Source organism: Serinus canaria, chromosome 1A (genome assembly GCF_022539315.1).
Source record: "Serinus canaria isolate serCan28SL12 chromosome 1A, serCan2020, whole genome shotgun sequence".
Lineage (NCBI taxonomy): Eukaryota > Metazoa > Chordata > Aves > Passeriformes > Fringillidae > Serinus > Serinus canaria.
Genome location: NC_066314.1, coordinates 54,038,057 through 54,061,004, shown reverse-complemented (window position 1 = coordinate 54,061,004; position 22,948 = coordinate 54,038,057). Strand labels below are relative to the sequence as shown.

Genomic DNA, 22,948 nt, shown 5'->3' with positions numbered 1-22,948 from the left:
CTGTCTCTTGGGACACAAGTTAGAGACACCATGCTTTATCACAGTGATAGTTCTGTCCAAAGCTGAGATTTTGATAAGATTCAAATGAGGCAGATGATAATGAGAAATGGTGTTTGTGGATGCTGGCATATTTTCCCAATTGTCTACTGATAAGAGAAATGTTCCCATACTTCTGTCTCACTCATACTAACACATCAATTTTTTTTCCTCTTCTCAGTCTCTTAGATGGTGTCATCAGGCAGGGATCACTTTCGAACACAGTGTAGATGATGCCCTTCTCCCTGTATATGGGATTTGTTGAGTATTTGGCTGTGTATGACCATACTAATGTGAGGAGTGCCTTTCACCCTGTTAATGCACATATTTCCAAACACACCAGAGCTTAAACATCTATAAACAGAGGCCAGTGGCTGGAAGAAGGTAAAAAGCAGCACAGTGAAAGTAGCAAAATCACAGTGAAGTGGATCAAGATGCTAGTTGAAGGAAAACACATGCAAATTTAGGGATGAAAAATTAAAGTGCTAGAGTGGAAAAGCATTTCACAGACTTACAAATCTGAAAGTCTGGAGATGCTGCATACTCTAACAGGAAAACTTTGCTAACAAACAAGTCCTAGCAGCAGAAATGGGGAATTGCAGACCTCACTAGCTTAAAAGTAGCTTAAAAGTTAGGAGTGCATTCATCTGTCCTCTGCTGTAGTCAAGGTGAGAACGTAGGTTCCCCCCAGCGGCAATCCCAACAGCACTGCCAGAGTGACAGGGACAGATTTCTCTCCCTATTTACCCTTCTTCCAGTGAAGAACCTGGGATGTGTCATTTTGTGGGTTATAGTTGGGCAAGATATATACCCCACTTAAAATCAGTGTGAAAATATATTGCACATCAAAGCAAGGGATGGAAAACCATTCTACATTAAGGCTATCCTTAAATAATTGGAAGAGGAACTTTTATAATTATTTTGTGCCATTGCAGAGACCAAGCACAGGGTGAATTCAAGGGAGTCAAGAAGGAAAGGGAGACAGGCTGTTGAGCTGTAATGCCTTAAACCAGCTCTTTGAATTTCTGTATATTGTTTTTAAAATACCAAGTTACTTTGAAAGCTGGAGCCACATTAGTGATTTCTCATACAAACTGGAACTACTCTATAGGTATCTAGTATATGGAACATATTTTAACTGAGGTTGCGCCTTGTTTCCCCAATCAGAAAAGATGTATCTGAAATAGAAGACAGGTACATGGTGACTGGTGCAGGTTCTAAAGATAGGCATAATATATTGAAAACTCATATCTCAGCAAGTAAGGACCGAATTTAATAAAGACAGAGAAAGCCTGTCATAAAATAAATAAAATCATAAAATAAAATCTGGTTCTAATTACTGGGTGTTCATTTTAAAAAGTCTTTATTTTTAATTAAAGCTGTATCTTTCAGTAAAGGAATTGTTAGTTTGCTTTTTTCTGAGGATCAAGTCTGCCTAAATTGTTTATTTTTCCTTTTAATGCCCTGAAAAAACCCCTTTTAAAGACCTTGTAATGCAGTGAAAATTCTCTCAAAGCAGCACTTCCAAAACCACATTTTCAAAGGCACATGAATACTGCTGAATATGTGGCCATATAAGTGAATTTTATCAATTCTCACTTTGAAAAATGACATAAAAGCCAAGGAAATTCCCTCAACTGTGCAAACTGCCCTTATAAGTACTTTACCTGCAGAATGAAACCTCCTGTGCAAACAGGGAGTTTTCTGGTTGTGTCCCATCCTTGAGCTGGCTGACATTGAAGTATGAGAGGGTGTGATTGATGAACCCATGCATGGTTCCATTCTGGCTGTATGCATATTGATACATAAGGCGTGGAATGAAATCGGAAGTGACAGCAATGACAAAAGCCTGAGAGATGGAAAAACAAACAAAAAAAACAAACAAGCAAACAACAGCATTGTGAATCTGTGTCTCCAGGTTAAGTAATGCAGGGGGAAATTTTCATGTTCAGGTAAATTTAGAGTGGTGGTGAAGGGAGTTATATGGTCAGAATTGGTACAGAATGAAGGGAGAGTTATATTGCAAGAATTGGTACAGAATATTTGCACAGTAATCTGCTCTGTCTCTCCAAGGGAAGGCTCAGCTAGGGAAGTAGCAAAAGCAATTAATAGACTGTACATTGCTCCAATTCTTTTCATCTCTGGAGCCATTAGGAGGTTTATCGCTAGTTTAAAGAAACCCTACAACAAGACCTAATAGCCAGTTGGCATAATTTGGGCTACATTTTGGTGTAGTTATACCAAACCTGTTGAGTGTAAATGTCTATTTTCCCCTCAGCGTGAGGATTCACACATCTCACACAGGGGAATCTCATGCTGGCATTAAACCTCATGAGACTGGTATCCCATACACCTGGTGTAATTGTGGGGGCAATCAGTCACAGAAATCTCTACATCATATCAAGAAGAATCCCTTTAATTTCTGCTCTGGACTCTTTCCTGTTGGAGCAGGTCCAGAGGAGGCCATGAAGATGGCCAGAGGGATGAACCCCCTGTACTATAGAGACAGGACAAGAGAATTGGGATTGTTCAGCCTGGAAAAGAATAGGAATTAGGAGGAGACTTTGGAGCCCCTTCCAACGCCTGAAGAGACTCCAAGAGACCTGGAAAGGGACTTTTGACAAGGGCCTGGAGTGACAAGACAAGGGGTAATAGCTTCAAACTGACAGAGAGTAGGTTTAGATGGGATATTGGGAAAAAATTCTTCCCTGTAAGGGTGCTGAGTCCCTGGCACAGGTTGCCCAGAGCAGCTGTGGCTGCCTCATTCCTGGAAGTGTCAAAGGCTAGGCTGGATGGGGCTGGGAGTAACCTGGGATAGTGGAAGGTGTCCCTGCACAGGCCTTGGAATGAGTTGATCTTTAATGTCCCATCCAACCCCAACCATTCTACAATCCTATACTGATTTAAAACTGATTTAAAACTATATTTTGCTACATAATAATTTCCTGTGTCAATATTATCCAGATGGAGAAGCAGAATTGGGCATTCAGTAGTTTTTTTTTTTTTCAGGTATGCACATATTTACATTTCTTTCAAGAAAAGGTATTTAATCATACTTTGCTGGAATCCCCAGGAAATAAACATTTCCAGAGTTTGATCAACACAGGAAATAATCAAGGATCATAAATCTGCAAAGTGTATTCAGAGAAAAATAAGAGGTGGCAGAATTTATCTCCTCCAGCACAGCTCAGGGCTGGACAGCTGAAGTCTGTGCCTGACAGTGAAATTATGGGGATGTACAGGGGACCACAGATTTCCTATCTGAATTCCCGGAAACTGGAGAGCAATGAGTGAACAATGTGAACTCCACCCAAGTGAAACAACACTACCTCTGGATGCATTAGAGTGCTGTGATGTTGTGGCAAGAGCTATTTTATTAAAGAAATTGTATAACATTGCATAACACCTCTCCACGAGTTCTCCCTTCAGTAGTGAAAATCCCCTCCCTTTCCAAAGGGCTTTGATATCTTGCACATCTCTGGTGTTATTCCTTGACCTTAAAGGTATTTTCCGATGTAAATGATTTTATAATTATGATTGTAATTAAAATTATAATTGTAAAAACCCACTAGAAACTATTAGGATTAAAGTCCTAGGGCGTGAAATTTTTTATCTTTAAGCCTATAGAGGAAAATTTTATTTAAGGAATGCATATAGCACAGTAAACATAATATATCTGTATTGTGTTGTATTGGAGTAATTGAGAAAATTAGATGCCACTTTTAAATTATGTTGAAGGGATAATAAAATATGAAGAATTATAAACAATAAATTATAAAGAATTTTAAATTATATTGAAAGAACAGTAGAAGCTTCCAAGATCATGGTTAGAAACTGGTGTAACCAAACACTTACATTAATAATCACTGAAAGCTTTCCAATACCACTCAAGATGTTATACCAAATACCTGTAAGTGAAAGAAAAAAACTTATGAATGGGCTCATTATAAATTTTCTTATTTGTTTAATTGTATTTTTGGTCTTATCTTTGCTGCAGTGCTCATTACTCACCTATATCTTTTTCTCTCACTGTGTCTGGCCTCCTCAGCTCAGTAACAAATTTTTTTGCATCAAGACGAACCTCAATGATGTTGTTCAGAAGAGCAAATACAGGGGCCAGAGGGAAGGAGGCAACAAAGAGTGTGACAAAGCCAAACTGGATAACTGGGGGAAAAAAAAACCAATGTTTTTTGATGGCTTCTGAAGGGAGCAGCAAATTGTTGATGAGCTTTGTGCATTACCAACCCCACAAAATTCCACTTCCCAGTTTGGTCCCAAGAATAAATATCCCAGAGTAGAGCTATGAAGACACAAAAGTTTGTCACTATGCTTTATGAATGTTTCCGATAAAGCTTCAAGCTGCTAGCACAAGCACAAACCAAAGGAAACAATAAATTTAATAAAGGACAAAGGGTTCAGAGTCTATTTTTCTGCATTTATTCATAATAAACTGAATTAGTCCATGCTGTTTCTTTCCTGTCCTTTTCCCTGTAAGGAAAGTGATACACAATCAAGCAAAAGGAGAAAATCTAGAAGGTGCCACTATTTCTTCCCAGCTTCCTTTGAAAAAATTTGTGGCAGCCTGTGAAAAGCAAGGATAGAAGTATCTCTGTGGATGCAGGAGCTAGTGGTGTTCTGCAGCACTTTCATCCCTCCTTCTGCAACTGATATCCTCCAAGTTCAGAAATACTCCTCTTTAAATCAAAACAAAGGTGAATTTTACGTAACTATATATTAAAATAGAAATATTAAACTAATAAATCTGACTGTGATCTACATCTCAGAGTTAAAAAAAATATTAGCATAGAAAAAGTATTGGTGTGTTCCAATGCCCTATTTACTGTGGCTTCTTTTTTGGCAAATCCCTGTTCTCTCTCCACTGAGGGAGGAATTGCACTTTTCTGAGAAAATAGCACAATATTCTGTGCACATAGCACAATATTATACTTTAAAATATTTTCCTTCATCACTGTTGTCACAACCTACAACTAACTCTTGAAACAGTTTCCCCTGGGACCTTCTCTCACATACTCCTTTTTTTTGTGTACAAGTCCTCAGATATTTCCCCTTTCTAATCACAGGAACAATATATTTCCATATGAAAGTAAAATCACTGTATATCAATTATATGGCTTTTAGAGTTTCATTCTTATTGTTTTGTTCTGAGATGAAGTGTATACATTAAGATGGAGCTTTTTCAAAGCATACAAACATCCAACCCTTGAAATCATACTTTCCTGACTATTTTATGTTCAGAGTCAGGAAAAGAAATTAACAAGGAAATAAAACCAGATGTCAAAGTAATGTCCCCAAAAACTGTGAAATGCTTAAAAAAATACATAGCCTCAAAATATGCCTTATTTGGTTCTAAGTGAATTTAGCAGGAATACAGCTGGGAGGATTCTGTAAAAGAATAAAATAAAAAGAAAAAAAATAAAGAAGTGTTTGCAATGCTTTAAGAATAAACCACACATGCATTTGCTTTGATGTTGTTTGTAGCCCCCTCATTCATTGTCTGGGAAAATGCAGTTTAATTCTTTTTCAAGTTCATGAAAAAATGTTCAAGGTATGCAAAGGACTTTTGGATAATTGTGTAAATATGTCTTCATAGAAAACTCTGCACCAGAAGCGTTTGTGTGGCCATCTTGAAATGTCTTCAACCTTCTTATGCAATTCTAGATTATGCAAAAAGCAGGCAAGAAAAGCAATTCCAAAGCCAAATCCAGAATTTAGATGAGGGTGTGCAACAAATTAGCAAACAATCACTAAATGGAGGAGTCTTTGAATAACCTAAGCAATTCACAGGTATCTGCTGAGTGTAATCAGTGTTTCTAGAAACAAACCAGAATAAATTACAAAGAGAAGAATCTCTGTCCAGATCCCAGAAGGAATCTCATCTCAGCATCCTGGAGTTCTGTGGATGCCTGTCTGGTCACACTGGAAATTTTTACAATACTTTCAGGACACTCACACTCTTCCATCAAGGACACTTGACACCAAGATGTCATTTTTTTTTTGCCTGAAAAATCTTGATAGTAACTCTTAAATACCCTTTTTATGTTCACGTTTCTGCTCCATACAAAACTCTTTATGTGTCCATTTAGAGAGAAAAAGCTAAAGAGACCTGTGACAGGTGCTGGAATTCTGGCCATCCATCCTGTTTAATCATTTTCCTACCCCTGGTAGGCCAGCCTGGAGACATGAGCAATAAACATTGCCTGGGCTCATGGAGCAAGCTGGAAAAAAAAAAAAAATTGAAGGCTGGGTATAGTGGAAAGTCAGGGACATGGGAAACATCTTCTCCTGGGGCATCCAAGCAGGACCCTGGATGCGCTGTCACTGAGACAGAGCCTTCATCCTTCTGATGAGGGAAAAAGCACAAAGCACATGCTGATGGTGCCTTTACTGTCTGAGTTGAACAGGAAAGAGGCCAAGGGCTCAGAGCCAGCCCTTGAGTTTCACAACACCTGATGCCACATCTGCAGCACCTCATCCAGCCCTGAGCCCAAGACAAAAACTCTGAAGGACAAACAGCATCCAAAGAATTGTCTCAGGTCACAGCCCTTCTCCACTCTTCATAGAAGCTGTGCAGGGTCTGAGCAGAACCCCAGCCCAACAGCAAGACACCCTGTTCCTCTAAGTCTGGCCTCTAAGTTATGACTAAGAGCAATATCAAAGCTTTTAAATTATGGATCTGAAGGGTGGTGGCTGCTGTTCTTGTGTAAGGGATACAGAATCAGTCCCCAGCACAAAATCTTTCATGGTGTGGATACTCGTTCTACAAGATTTGCATGCTCAGTAGTGTGAGTAACCCAGGTATCTTTTACCTCAAAACCTCACCTAAGACAAGGTATTTATTTACAATTCTGTTGCTTTTTTTTCCCTCTCTTCTTCATCAAAAATATCTGTCATAGGATCACATGTTACTGGAGGTAAAGAGTGGAAAAATCACTTCTGTGCTAAGCAGCTTTCCAAATCCTAGAAAGAAAATTTTCAATATACAGCCAGGCCAGGCTGAAAAACTAAGGAAAAGGGGTAGTTTATAACTCTTCTGTAATAAATGTATGCAACAAGCCTACACACAACCACCAATGCTATTTTCAAAACCATCCTCATTATAGAGATTATAGAAAAATGCAGGTTTCTCTTCAGCATTTTTTTTCTTTTTCTGCCTCACACATTGCCTTTTTGATGGCTTTTCCTGCTTGAGGGAAATTTCTTCCAAACCTCTCAGATTAATCCTTATAGTAGTCAGTAGGTACAGACATTGGATCTGATCATTTTCTCCTTGTGGCATTGTTTTTAAACAGAAGTTGGATGATGAAACCTTTTATTATTACTTCTCCTTGAAAAGTAATTTTTCCTTGAGGAAAAATGTTTTTGATCAATTGCCACATGAAGCTTGGACTCCTAGACGGGTTAGGCTAGAGAAGGGAAGACCAAATGAAATAGGAATCTGAAAATCATTTCCAAATTCAGTTTCTTCTCAAGGAAACACAAGTGGTATAAATTTCAGACATTCATGTGCATCATATTTCTCTTGGAGCCAATTTAATAAAATTTCTTTCATTAGCAATATTTATTGATAATTTAAATATTGATTTCTTGCCTACTTCTATCACTGCAGGCCAGTTACACACTTTGCAAACTTGCTGCCATGTGGAAGAGGAAATTGCTGTACATGCTACTGACTTTGGGAATTCACATGGTATAATATATTGGCCTGGGTCAAAAGTCTTTGCACAGTTTTGGAAGCAGGAAATGCTAAGGACAAATTTGACACACATTGAAAGTGACAATTTATGTTTCAGGATTACTTGAGCAAAATTTTCTGATCACTCAAGTGTTTTACGAGTGTCTCCACTAAGAAATGGAGAAATATGTCAGTTAATAATATCAAAACAAACAGTCATAAGGAATGTCATTGGTGCAAGTCAAATCTTTGTGCAGATATGCTATTGCAGACAAGCCTGCACAACAAAAAAGCTCAGCAGAGTCTGCTGGTGAAATCAGATTAAAAGACTTTCACCCTAAAATTTAATCTTGTTATCCATAGAATCTCTTGGGCTGGAAGGGACATTTAAATTTCATCTAGTCCAAACCTGTGCAATGAGCAGGGACTTTCAAATACATCCTGTTGCTCAGAGCTTCATCCAACCTGCATGCCCCATCCCTGGCATATTTCCAGGGATGGGGCATGCACCACCTCTCTGGGCAACCTATGCCAGTGTTTCACCATCCTCATTGTAAAAAAAATTCCTTTTTACAGTAAATCTAATTTGTTGGCATGGACTTGAGTGACTGACCTTTTGCAGAAACCAGTTTCAGCAAACAAAGACAGAGTAACCTTTCCCAAATCAGAAAACAGAGGACGTTAAAAAATAACCAGTAAATCTTGCTATTTCTATGAACCTACCATGATTTAAATGAGGGCAGGGGTAGGAGTGTGAGAAGATGGAAGTCTCTCTAAGACTTCAGGATTGTTAGAATAAGAAATAAGAACAAAAATGAAAACAGATTGGAAATGGACATCCCAAAATTTAAGTGGGGTAGTTATCATCAAAAATTCCTTTACCTGTGGCACATCATGCTTCAAAATGCATCCTGAGACTGCTCCAAGCACTGTCCCTCTGAGAAGTGCTATCTTAACGGGATTAATTTTTTTCATAACGAAAGGCAAAGAGAATGTGTGATTTGCCATGTGGGCAGTGGGCCAGTGTCATCGTTTGAGCCTGGCACAATGCCAGTGCCCCCACGAGATCACCTCCTTCCCTGGCACCCACTGTGATATGTGATCAGAGACAGAGCAGAGCAGGCTCCAACTTGAGGTTGAAAGGAAAAAAAAACTTTATTAACCTAAAACTACAAAGGAAAACACTAAGGAAAACACACAAAACACATAGAACCCAAGATGAAAACCTTCCAAATTTCTTCCTCCTCCCCCCCACCTAGATTTCCAATTCCATTACCACCAAATCCACTCTTTAGATAATCAGTTCTCAATTCCTCGAGAAGAGAGAAGTCCCTCTTGCACCACAGACTTCCCCAGAAAACAGTCGAAACTTCTCGTGTTTCCATGTCACGTGTGGCACCGCCCGGAGAACATTTTGCCATCGTGACTTTTCCTTCCATGTCCAGTGCTCTCACCACTGCACATGGATCAGAGCTGCTTCTAGGGTTTTTCCCTTTAAGGATACTTTGTCCAGTTCCAAAAAGAGCACAGTCCCTCTCCCTTTGGGACACCTGTCCCCCCCAAATTTCACCCCCTGGGGCCGAGGGGTCTCTTGAACAGAGATCATCTTCTTCTTCCTCTTCTTCTTCTTCGAAGACGGAGGGCACCACCACCACCCTCCTCACTCGTCCTCTCTGTTCACACACTTTCACATCACCGCACTCTCCTGGCTCTGAGCCATCGCCTCCCCCTAGAATGCAGTCTCTGTGACACAGGAACACAAGGGGTTCTGCTGTGGCTATACAAGCAAAGTCCAGCCAAAGGCCACTCCATCATCTCCTCCCACCTAGGATTCTTCTCAACATCCTCTCAATCTCATCAACTCCAGGAGGAATCAGCATTTGCAAGGTTTCCATCCTCCCCAGAAGGGTTAAAAGTCCCAGGCTCTCTGCCGGTTTACTTCATGAACTCCCACGCCTGGCTGCCCTGCTGGGCACCCCCACCTTCTCCTTCACGCCAGCCGCGCTATCACAGGCGCTGGCTCTGGCTCTCTCCCTCTCTCTCCCTCTGGGGGGGGGGAATGGGGGATGGCTGCCTGAAGCCCTTGCAATGTTCTCCTCCACCCTTCGGCCCAGGCCTGTCCTACCTCCCTCCGGCCGCATGGCTCCCCTCCCCCCCGCCCAGCTCAGAGCCGGGCAGGGAGGGTTGAGGGTCTGCTCAGTCCCAAGCGGAACTCAAAGAGGAAGTTCCCCTGGGAGATCACAGTTTTTAACCCCCTGTGTTCTCAGAGGCATATCCATACCCTCAGTGGACAAACCAGGTGCCAATATTAAATCTGAACACCGATTGGCTTGCCCACACCATCACAAAAGACTTCATTTCCTCTCAAACCACGACAGCCAGACTCCAGGTTTTGACAGAAATCAGTAAAAGAGATTGGACGTATGGATAAAAAAGGCAAAGACTGCCTGTGATTAGGATACAGCCTAGTGAATGCTAGACTTGGAAGCAAGAGTCTTAGCTAAGGATGTCATGCATCCTTAAAAGTGGGAGCAGGACAAACCTGAATGTAGTGACTACTCACACTTGGATACGTAATCTGCCTGCTTCTGCATGAAACTCCATCACCATCTGTACGGGGAAACCCCAAAGGATGCAGCAAGCCCCACCTGCAATTTCTCCTTCAGCTGCTTCATTCCAGATTGCCACTGATGCCTGAGGGTGGTTGCCTGAGTAAATCAGTGTGAAAATTAAGAAGTTCTGAAACAGCAAGCAGATTTCTCTCTTTTCCTTAATATCATACCTCTTCTTGCATTCCAGTAACCCTGCGTTTTTAAGTAATTCAGGAGAAAAAAAAAAATCTTCATCTGGCCTTCTGCATTGCTTCCCTTGCCACTGTCCCCAGCTCAAAATTAGAGAAATAGATAAATAATCTGTTGAGCTGCCTCTTGCAGCATTATGCCCTTGACAACAATCCCAGCTGACAGGTTCAGTGCTGAGTTGCACCAAGTGCTTCCTGCCAGCGTGGGTGGTCTGAGCAGTGGATCTGACAGCTGAGATCAGGGACATGGACCCAGGACAGCAACCGGGGCTGGGGAGCTGCAGCTTTGCTTTCATCTGCTGCACATTTGTCTGCAAATCCCACAGGCAGGGCACAGCTTGGCAGACTGTGAGGCTTCTCCACTTTGGAAGCTCATCCTCCTGTTGTAAACAAATGTTTAGATCAATAATTCATCTCTTCATTTTCCCTGAATCACCCCTGAGTAGCTGCTGGCTGAGGAGCTCACCACGGTTTATGAACTTGGCGCAAGGGACTGATCCAAATAACAGGCTTAGTGTCTAGTGATTTATAACAAAAGTAGCTTAAACCTTGATACTACAAGTAAAAGCCATGGAACAGAATCATAGAATATCCCGAGTTGGAAGGGAACCATCAAAGGGAACCATCGAATATCCCAAGTTGGAAAGGAGCCATTGAAGTCAAACTCCTGACCCTGCACAGAATAAGCTAAGAATCCCACCATATTCCTGAGGGCATTGTCCAAACTCTGGGAGGCTTGGGGCTGGGACCACTTCCCTGGAACAGGAGCCCCCAAACCTTAATAGACTGTGGTGGTACTTCGCATTTCTTTCTTTTTTAAAAAAAACCAAACACATTAACCTACTTATTTCAGTGGCCATGATTTTACTCATCTTGGCAATTTCTAGAACTTGCACCTAAAATTAGAATAACCCAAACATTTTCCTAAGGGACAGCATAACAAATGGCTAAACATTGGAGTTCCAAGAGGTACTCTGAAGCCAAACACAGGTAAGGAAAATGTCACTTTCTTCATTGAAGGACAGACTACTGATCTGCTTCCTTTCTGAGTACATGGTCTTAAATGCACCCTTAAAACAAATCTGGCATTTTGGAAATTATGTTCAAACTCCCAGCATTGGAGCATCACTATTCACACAGGAGAATCAAGGCCACTGACAGCAAACCCAAGCAATGCTGACAAACATCACACCAGTATATATTTGTTACTGGTAACTAAAGTCCTTAGACTTTAGTCCTCCTTGTCCTTAGACCTAGCTAACCAAGAAATGTGGGTTGTTAAAAATAGATATTTCTGAGTTATTCCTGAGCCTAAAAATACAAAAAAACCCCCAAAAAAAAAAAAAAAAACAAAAAAAAAAAAAAACAAAAAAAAAACCCCAACAACAACAACAAAAAAACCCCCAAAAACAAAAAGAAAAAAAAAGGGAAAAAATGTCTTTTTTTTTTTTTTTACCATTGTTCAACTTCAGAAATTGCTAAGAATCTTGCTTAAAGTTTAAAGGAAGAAAAATCATCTTGGGCTGAAGTAACTCATGGAAAAAAATTGTCCTAAAAGGATAATTTTTCAACAAAGTATCATTAACTGCAAAAGGGGATAAGATCACAGAAGTGACAACACAGACAAGATCCTGAGGTGAGCTGGAACTATTGAGAGGGAGATAATGGGAGGTGAGGGATTCTTGATGGCACTACAGAGGGCAAGGCTGGGATCCTACACATGTTAATAAGATATCCCCAAATCTGTCATCATGCAAAATACCTCATGTATACTTAGGCATTTATAGATTTACATAAACCCACCATTCTATAAATTTTAATGTATTCATTTTTAATTCAATTATAAATTATATCTACAAACCATAATTGTTTCTGTATAGAGAGATAAACCATATATGGTATTTAGTTTTTTTACCTTAAAATATGTTCCCCTTTACATATTTTGAGAATAGTGACTTGTGTTAAAACAGTTGTGTTAAACAGGAGTTGACACATTCAATATTTAACCGGATGTCTGGTTTTAGACACCACGCCCATTGTGTTTCTCCTTGAATTCTTCAACTTCAAGCTTGGGTTTGCCTGGACTATTTCTTTCTTTTCTACTCCCTTATCCACAGCCTTCCTGCTTTCTCTTTCCCTGCCTTTGCAGGGTCTACTCATGGGGCAGGTACAGTGCTGTGCTCCCCAGTAGAAGAAAAACATGGACACACTACAGTGAATCCACTGGAGAGCCATTAAGATGGTTAAAAGACGAGAGGACCTGATGATCAATGAGAAGCTGAGAGTGCTGGGATTGCTTTACCACAGGAAAAAAAGGGGATATTACCCATGTGGCCAGCTGGAGAGCACAGAGCTAAAACCTTCTCAAGGGCATCCAGTGAAAGGACAAGAGACACAGGGTAACAATGGAAATGTAGGGAGTGCAACTTAAACATTAAAAACTCCTTGGTGTAAGGGAGATCAAATACAGAAAAAGTTGTTGAGTCTCCATCCCTGGAAATACTCAAAACCCAACTGGACAAGTCTCTGAGCAACATCCTCTAGCTGATCCTGCTTTGAGCAGGAGGTTGGACCAGCTGATCTCCAGAAATCCCTCCTAACCATAGCTGCTGATCCTGTGGCTAAATGGTTTCTGTGCACTTTCCACAGCTGGGAACACTGGAATCTGGCAGCAGAAGTATTAACAGATACTGGGATTCATCATTATTTCTCTGTTGGTAGTATGGTAGTCTCAAAGCCCTGCTGGCTCACATGGAATTTCTGCAAACTACAAGTGATGCAGTATTTTTCCCCCTCTCCCATGACCACTTCTGGCATTCAGTCCTATGTAAGGCAATGGTTATTGCAGAAAGGGAAAGAAAATTCTGAAATCTTACTCATTTCCATGTATTCTGGAGTCAGCCCAGTGAAAGGTTCCAAGATGTAGTCGAGATCCCATTGCTGAGGGTTCTTGGATTGGTTGGTTTCCATTTCCTTTACTTCAGTTCTTTCATCTTTCAGCTTCCTAAAGAGCTTCTTGAGCTTCCTGAGGAACAAAAGTTCAGATTGAACCAAGTCTGGGGTTTTTTCCCCTAAAAGATTTGGTCCAAATCTTTGCACAGCAAAACAAAATTAATCCTGTTTGACTTTGGTGCATCACAGGGGGAGTTTACACCCCTCTGGGAAAGTTCAGATGTTGTTTATTGACAGGTACAAGCTAGTGGAATTGAATCCAGTGCTTTATAATAATTTTTCTCTCTAGATGCATATTCCAAGGGGATCTTCTTGAAGATCCTGGAACCTAGATAATATTAGTAATTAGTACTCTCAAGAACAACATACTGAGTACCTCTCTTTTAACAAAATACAAAATATAACGGTGTCATTTCACATTTTTACTACAGCCACAATTTCATCTCAATATAAAAATTGGGAACTTCCAGTATAATAGAATTTTAATGTAAAAAATTTGCCAGATGTTTATGGGTTGCCCAGAAAACTGCAGCTGCCCCATCCCTGGAATTGTTCAGTGCCAGGCTGGATGGGGCTCTGAGCAATGTGGAGTAGGAGATGTCCCTGCCCATGGCAGGGAGCTGGAACTGGATGAGCTACAAGGTCCCTTCCAACCCAGGCCATTCTGTGATTATGGGATATTTCCAAAGAAAGAGGGTACAAGAATGTACTGACAGTAGAAAAAGCAATATCAAACACTGTCCCACTGAAATGGGGATACAAATTTAATGACAATGACAAATAAATTAGAGTAAAATGAATGATTTCTAAATGAAGAGTAAATTTTTCCCAATGTTTCCCCACCCCAATGATATTTTAAATACACATGCATCAGCAACTTCATGCTATTTTATACACTGAGAAATTCCCATGGAAAACCACAGTAGAATGAGGTATTTCTTCATAATCAAGGCAGCAAAATACAGTCAAATTAGCATAAAATAGCCAGATTTATACTTATTGCATATCTTTCTTTTGCAGATGATATTTATCTTCCACAGAAACATACGACACTATTTTACAGTTCTTCACGTATGTGCCATGAGTGGAAATCCAGACTAATTCCAATGAGGTTTTGCAATTAGTATAAGCAGGGCTCTCCCACAAAATCTTCCCCCACAACTTGTGATAAACCCTTTGAACTGTAGGTGTGTGGCCTGGATACAGGAATATTTGGGAGAAGGGGTTTTCCTTTGGACCTCCAGGGAAGCAGAACCACTTACCTGGACCCTGGCTTCAGTAGCAGGGCAAGGCTGAGGAACAAAAGCTGGCAAACACAATAAAGACTTTGCTGTGTGGGTTTGTTGCTTCATTCCTAAATTTACACTGAGCAGTGGGATCACTGTGTTCCCACAGTGACTGAGGAATTTCTGCACCTACCAGTGTTTACAGGACCCATTCCATTTCATCACCAGTATGGAGGAATTTGGGATTGGAAGACAGTCTTTAAACAGGTCTAGATTGCATCAAGCCCTCTCAGATCCTGGATCATAAAGTTACAAAAATCAATAGGACAACTCCTGGTTTTGTTTGAGGTGGAAGGAAGATGTAGCTTCTAAGTCTGATGGTAACACCATCAGTGCTTTGGCATTACTGGTAACCAGGACACTCAGATTGCACAGTTTTAATGACAGGGTGGGGGTAAATTTAAAATGCTTCACGAGACAGAATTAGATGAATCCTTACAAAGACTTTTACCTCCTACATCTTGCAAAATCAGCCATTTCAAGACACTAGATTCCCTTTCTCCCCCTCTGCCTTTATGGCAGCCAAGGGAACTTGTCGGTGACAGAGGTGATGTATCATTCAGAGGGTAGGAGGCTGGGGCGGGATTTAAAATAATCAAAGAATTCCCAGGATGTTCTTCCAAAATATCCCAATTAATTTCCTCATGTGAGAGACTCCCAGAGGATGGTAAACTATAGTTTCAAGACAATGCTAATTTCTGTTCCAATGAAATTATACAAGCTATAAATGTCTCTCACACTTCTATGGGCAGATGAGAGTGAAGATGATCTTGTTGTCATGGCACAGAAGCAGCTGAGATAAAATTTAAGTGTGTTTAGATGTGAAATCTGTGCACGTGTGATCTAATGCTTCAGCTACAGCACCACAGAATCAAGTTCTGGAGATTAATGCATACACACACCTCCCACAAGAATCCAGTAAATAAAACAATTGTTATTGGGTTTAATGTTTATTTGGGAATACACCAAACCCAGGGCTCAGTTGCTCAGACTAATTTTTAATTTTTCATCTGGTTATCTCTAAGCCAGGCATTATGAACAGCACCTTTAACCATTTGGAGTTCAGCTTTGAAGAATGTCTGCATGCTTCTTTTTAAGGTTTTTTGGGTTTTTTTTTTTGAAAGACCAACTGACTGAAAGCAAGCCAAACCAATTATTTCAAATTTTCCACAAAAAACAAATATTACCTTTGTGTCATATCCAAGCATGTGAAGTTTGAGACCAAGCAGAAATGTGTCAAAAAGTTAAAGGAACAGAGGAGAAGGATTTGCAGGGTGTTATTCTCCAGCTATGCAGCAATAGGGCAATGAAAATTAGTTTTGCAGAACCCTTTATCTGTACTTATGATTGTGGCGCTAAAATTGAGTATGCTTTTTAAATGCCTTTGTTTGAAGCCCATTTCTTAATTACCCAGATCAAGGTTTTTAAAGAAAATTGACAGAAAAAGAGTTCTTTTAGCTTCTGATTTTTTCCTGCTGTGCAGCCCCCCACAGTGAGGAAGTGGTAAATTTGCCCATTCGGGATAGTGTCCCAGAAGCTTTGTACTGAAGAGGCTCATGCAGCAATGTTTCATGATTCTACACAGATCTCAGTAAAGAGGGAAAACTTTAGAGCTGTGGAATAGCCATTATTTCTGGTCATTTTGCCAGGGAATGTCAAAACGCAAGGTGCATCCTTAAGAAAACTGAACAGCATGTGAGAAGAACGAATGCAGGATGAGAAGGAAAGAAAATTACCAGTTTTTTGTCAGGCTGTGTCTAGAGCAGTTAAAAATGACATTGCAGCTTCTCACAGGGGATTGGCACCAAATTATTGTATTAGGTAAGAGGTGGGAACATGGTTGAATTATGCTGATTGTAATTCCCAGTATAACCAATAAGCACTGCATTATGCATGTTAACAAGCATCTGATGTGAGCATAAAATCACTACCTGTCAATAACCCTCAAGATTTTGAGAAAAAATATGATGAAAAGAGAGAAATCAAGCTCCAAGTGATCCTGGCTGGGCTGTAAGCACATGGTGATTAGATGAACACTCCTTTTCAAAAATCAGAGATGATTCAACAGTTTTTCTATTGATACAGTAAGAAGGAGCAGCTGGATTTGGGGGATCTAGGGGAAGGAATGATGATGACTTGGGAAAAATGAAGAATTTGTGGAGTGAGTGAGAGTAGAATAGATAGAGGCTGAAGAGGTGGGGCATCTGGAGGGCAGGTTGAAAGAGAATGGATGCAGGAAAATTACTTCGTTGGCACAAGTGTTTGTGTCTTCAGTGGATGTACAATTGGGGTTGTTCAGCCTGGAATAAGAAAGGCTCCAAGGAAACTTAACTGAACCTTCCAATGCTTGAAGGAAACCTGTGGAAAAGATGGAGAGAGACTCTTGACAAGGGATGGAGCGCAGGACAAGGGGGAATGGCTTCACACTGCCAGAGAGCAGGTTTACATGGGATATTGGAAAGAAATTCCTTTCTGTGATGGTGGAGAGGCCCTGGCACAGTTTGCCCAGAGAAGCTGTGGCTGGTCCATCCCTGGCAGGGTCCAAGGCCAGGCTGGATGGGGCTCTGAGCAACCTGGGCTAGGGGAAGGTGTCCCTGCCCATGGCAGGAGCTTGGAACTGGAAGGTCTTTAACGTTTCTTCCAGACCAAACCATTCTGTGATTCCATGATTCTATGAATACTTGCTAGAACAGAGATGCATGTGGAGGTTTTACATGAAAAGACAGAAAGCCCCTAGAATCCAGCTGCCAGGAACAAAGGATTATTTATAGCAGGTGGGGTTTTTAAGGCTCTCCTTCCAGTTTATGCTTTTTAATCTGTAGGATAATGGAAAAAGCTGCAGAGAGAAAGCTAAACAGAAAAGATTCTTAGGCTGAGTAGCTGGAGCACTTGAATCTGGACAAAAGGAAGAGCAGTGATCCAGACTCTTGTGTCCTTGCCTGTAATTTTCTTTCCTGCTTTTGGGAAGGAACACTGAAGATCCAGGCCTTCCTTCAGTCATATTCCTACAGTCTGTTCACATAAAGAAAAACCTTCTCACATTCACAGGCACAAGAAGGGAGCAGGGGAAGAACAAAAGTGTGTAAATTTCTTGTTCTCACACAAATTTTTGGTACAGCCATGCTTTCTTGGAACACTCAGATATCCTGGATTCTACAAGAGTCTCAGTTGTGTTTGGGGTTTTTCTCAATCAGAGAAAAACCACTATGAAAAACAGGAAAAGAAAAAAAAAAGGCAAAAAACCCCACCCAAACCTTTAATTAAGAATAGTTTAGTAGAGGTGAAAAACAACATAAGAGAAAATAACTATGAAGGGGTGTATTTAAATGAATTTTATTAACTTTTGGTATTCTCACCCAGAATATATAAGTATATTTTGAAGGAAGTAATGGAAATTGATGTTGAATAGAAGGGCCACAACCATGACCTCACTAAATTCAATAGTTTTGCTGTTTGCTTCAATAGGGCCAGGATTTCACCCTAAGGGTTTAACACCAAAGTCAAAGACAGAGAGTAATAAAATACCCTCAAGGATTGAGTTTTTTCTGTACATTCAGAAAAAACCAGAACTGAATAAAAGGGTCTTAAAAGAACTCTTGGTTAAGGCTTTCAAGCCCTGCAGCCTTTTAGGGTCAATTCCTATGGCAAGAGTAAAAGAATGATGTGAACTAAAAGAACATCTGAGTGAACTTTGGCATATTTACATCTGGTAAACTTGTGAATTCCAGCCCCACAGAACAAACATTTCAGTTCAAGAGGGCTTAATTTTCTATAATTCAAATCTTATTGCATTTCCCTAGCTCGTTTGCTATAGCTGGATGCAGAAATTTAAAGAAATAAATCATGCAAGGTTCAGGAGATCAGCAATTACATCCATCATATCTGTGGCAGCAATTTCTACAGAAACACTGAAGGAAAAGCAAGGATGTGGCCGTAAAAAATGCAGGGCTGCAATCTGAATTTTCCCTCCTCACCCAGTACTGGATAAAGCAGAATGAATAGATGTCAAGATGCTTTCCAATTCTTTCCAGTTTGGGGCTCCAGGAGCATAAAGGATGACTGTTGCATGTAAACTTACTCTATCATCTACTTAGCAGCATTTTTTGAGGAGAAAGAGAAGAAAATGGGATTTGTGATTTCTTCAATCACCTAAAATACCTTGGGTTTTCTGGTGAATGAAATTAAAAGATTTCCTGAAAAAAACCCTTGAAATCCTAAGATTTCAGTGATGAAGAAAATGTTTTTTGATGAGTGTCTTCAGATATCTCAGCAGAGAGGTGCTTCCATGTTACAGATGTGCAGGGGACAGCACTAGATTCTGAGGACCAAACCATTTATGATACCCCCTTCTGTCTTTTTCATGGACAAGGCTGGTGGCAGCACCTGGACTCTGCCCACAGTGATAATACAGGGAGCCAATGGAAGAATCTGTGTTACTCACCCTGATTCTCAGTCTTTCCAAAGAGGCACAAGGCAAGGGGCAATGAAAAATGCAGCTGCTGGTACCCTTGAGGAACCAGCCCAAACCAGTACAGTGGTCCACTCAGGAACAGGAAGCTAACTCTGATTTAATTATGTGCTCAGTGATTCTTCTGGTGCAAATAGGTCCAGGGAGAAGGGCCGAAGCCTACAGACATACACACGATTTTCTTGGGAATGCAGACAAGCAAAGAAAAGCAGATATATTTATTCCAATATGACAAGATAGAATTGTGACTGAAATGAGGTATTTATCTAGGAAGGGGAGGATGAAAGAATGATTGATTTAAACAGTTTTAAAAATTGAGGCTACCACAGTTTGTTAAATGAAGGGTGAGGGAGCAGATCTGAGGGAGAAAAATGAGATGAAAATATCACATTCTTGCACCAAAGGGAGGGAAATGAAAAATAATTGGACAAGACTTTCTGTTTGGACTAGATCAGCCCATGCTTTCATGAGTCAAAAATAATAAATACAGTATTTGTAACATCATAAAATTCCCATTTAAAAAGTCCAGTAGCAGTGAGTTTTTGAAAGACGAGAAACAAATTACAGCAGGTTTACACTAAGAGAGCTTTAAGCCTTCAACATGTCAGATATTTTGGGAATGATTTACCATACTTTTCTCAAAATAAAATGTAAACTCAAGGAAATGCAGACACAAAACAGTCCTTCCTATAAAACTTTGACACAAGAATAATGAAACCATCCATAATCTACACCTGATTTGTTTGGGAATTTTTTTCTCTCTCTCTATTTAAATTCCTTGCAAGAAAAAAAAAACAAGTTCTTGCTGAGAAAAGGGAGGAAAAGAGCTCATTTGAAATATATTTCATATCTTTTAAGAATCACTCCTCTTTGTTTCTAGTTACTATCATCATGCCTAATGGGTGCGACCTAAAAGCTGCTGACACCAGAGTTGGAAGATTCTGCCTCATTTCAGTAGAGCTGAGATGTCCAAACCAGACTCTTCATCTCCAACGTTTCACAGGCCACTGCCACCACAAAGCAAACCTCCCAAGAGGCAGAAGAAGGACTTTCTCAGGGGATTCTCAGTGCCTGAAGATCCTCTTGGCACTGGTGATTTTTCCCGCTGTATTTGGAGCAGGGAACTGAGCACTGAAGCAGACCATGGCAGAAAGGCACTGAGCTGTCAATGTCTCTGCTTGCTCCTGCATCATCCCAGAATGACATAAAGGCACCTTGGAAACATGTGGATTTTATCCCCAAACCCATAAAATAGTCAAGTAATAGATTTTAACATTTTTTGTGGGCTACTGCTTTCCCCCATGCTATCTCCCCTCCACTTTGTGCTAATTTGTATTCAATGCTGCTGTCCTGAAAGCTTTTCTGAGACTTCCCAGGAGATCTATCATACCTTGCCTGTTTTCTCCGGTTTCTAAAATTAATTTAAATCAATTATTTCATATATTTCATCATTTTCTTTAAGCCATTTAGTGAAGATATAGCAAATTATTCAATATAAAATACAATCAGATCATTTTACCACAACCGAAAATGTGATTTATCATCACATTCAATTAGAACCTACTGAAGGCAGTGGCAAAAGTCCCATTTAGCTGAATAAGGATCAAGGCTTTGATTTACTGTGTCATAGGAATAACACATAATGGAAAAGGCCAGGATACATACGGGATTCCAATTTCAAAGAGATTGTTTTGAATCAGTTGCTTTCCAAGCATGATGATGCTCAGCTGAATGCAGAGTTCCATCAGACACCCTCCTGGAGCACACTGCAATTAAACAAGACCAGAGAGTGTGAAGGGATTTAGAGAAATAATTTAAAAATATCCACTTGGGAGAGCTCCCAGTATCTCCATGTGCCTACTGTCCCTACCACCATTTTTTGTGGGATCATTGATTACTGCAAATCTGTGCTTCACAAGGTATTTCATCTCCACTCATAAAACTGCATTATGGAAAATACCCAGAGCTCTTAAATAACTCATGATGCCCTGGGGCTCTTATATTTCCTTTAAAAATATTTGCTATATAATCAATGTAATAAATATAATGCAGGATCACAGATATTCTTCCAACTTGATCTCTCCCAGGAGGAAAGAAAACCTTCAATCTTGTAAAGACTTTTATGTCAGCTTTATTGTCAAACCTTGAGTATATCTCTCAGCTTTCAAGGGAATACCCACAGTAATCCCCTTCATGAGGGGATTTAAAAAAAAATGTTTATAAGTTTAGCACAAAATGGCTCCAGGTTTTTAAGCTATTAAAATTGCCAAGCTTCCAGTGATCTGCAGAATGAGAAGCCAGATTCACACTTCCCAAGGGCCTCAACCAAATCATGGAATGTTTGTGCCTTAGTGCCCAGTTGTAAAGCACAGAAATGGTGATGCTTCACCTAAGAAAGGTCATGAAATAGTCAAAACTGCAGAAAGAAATATAAAGTTTCCTTTGATGGACACCCTGGGTTTTGCCTATTCAAGCTGAAGATTTAACCTCTTGTTTTAACATGTGTTTTTTATTTTTCCCATTGTCTGTAGTCTACTGAACACATATTTCTTTGTGTAAAGGATTTTATTTGTAATTTGGATTTCATATGGACTTACCTCTTCCATCCTATAACCTTCAAACACATACACATAACGACCAGGACGGCCAACAAACCTGAAAGCAAAAATAATATATAAATTAGAATAAAAACAGAAAAATAAGCTAATATCAACACCATGATTTAATATAAAAACACAAAAATAAGTTAACTTTGAAATCAAGATTGTTCATTTGTATTAGTCAAAATATTTCAGAAGTTGCTTCTTAAACATAAATTTTCAAGGGCTCAGCATCTATTCAGCTTTGATTATTTCAAAGAAATAGGCCTCTACAAATGGTCTTCTACTACATCTGGATAAAATAATTTTAATGAATATTTTTCAGTGATAAAACAATATAATTAAAAACCCCTCACTTGATTAGAGATGTCAAATAAACCTGGAGACATATATCCTAATTCACATTCTCTTATATGTGAATAATGCCCTGAATGGAATTATTTACACATCTGTACACAACAAAGACTCTTCTGGCTACTCCACAAGAAACAATGATATTGACTTTATTCGAACCATACAACACAAAAATATCGTTTAAAAAAGAGAGAATTTGGTTACTTTTTTTCAACTGCTGGCAAAATGCATCATTAATCCTCAAATGAAAGGTGCTGGATAGGATTAGTGAAGAGCAGAGATTAAAAAATTTTACATCCCCCAAAAGGAAGAGCAAAATGATAGGAAACAGAATTCAGTGGATGTTTTAAGCATTTTTTGGCCAAAGTTTTAGCAAAGAATCATTTTAAGCTTCCCATTCAAAAGCATGTGGATGACTGGGTCCCAAAAGAAAAGGATTCTGAGCCCATAGGAAGTCTCACTTAATTAGTAGGACAGCTGAATTAGCTTTTTGGTCATTCACTTCATTTGCCAGTTGACTGTAGCTATTTCTTAATTTGATACACGAGAATAATGCAAAATAAAATTAAAGTAATAGAAAAAAGAGCTCCGTAATTTTAAATGAAATAGGAAGACCTTTCTTTGCCAAATGATGCTTCAATTTGTTAAACTGTGGAAAGTTAAAGCCTGTAAGCACCACCATTCATTATAAAAACTACACTTTTTTAAAAAACCAAAATGAATTATTAACTTAAGATAACCCTGTCAAAGATGTTTTTT

At 39.7% G+C, this 22,948-nt stretch overlaps 1 protein-coding gene across 1 annotated transcript in view; it reads right to left on the bottom strand.

Annotated features, from left to right (window-relative positions):
* Positions 1-22,948, bottom strand: part of ANO2 (anoctamin 2) — a 161,831-nt gene that overhangs the window by 6,085 nt on the left and 132,798 nt on the right. Inside the window, exons 18-23 of the mRNA XM_050969920.1 lie at positions 21,833-21,890; positions 20,901-21,001; positions 13,406-13,554; positions 4,048-4,200; positions 3,892-3,944; positions 1,704-1,885 (exon numbers count right to left, since the gene is read on the bottom strand). Of these exons, the coding sequence (XP_050825877.1) occupies positions 1,704-1,885; positions 3,892-3,944; positions 4,048-4,200; positions 13,406-13,554; positions 20,901-21,001; positions 21,833-21,890 (696 nt within the window). The remainder of the gene's footprint in view (positions 1-1,703; positions 1,886-3,891; positions 3,945-4,047; positions 4,201-13,405; positions 13,555-20,900; positions 21,002-21,832; positions 21,891-22,948) is intronic.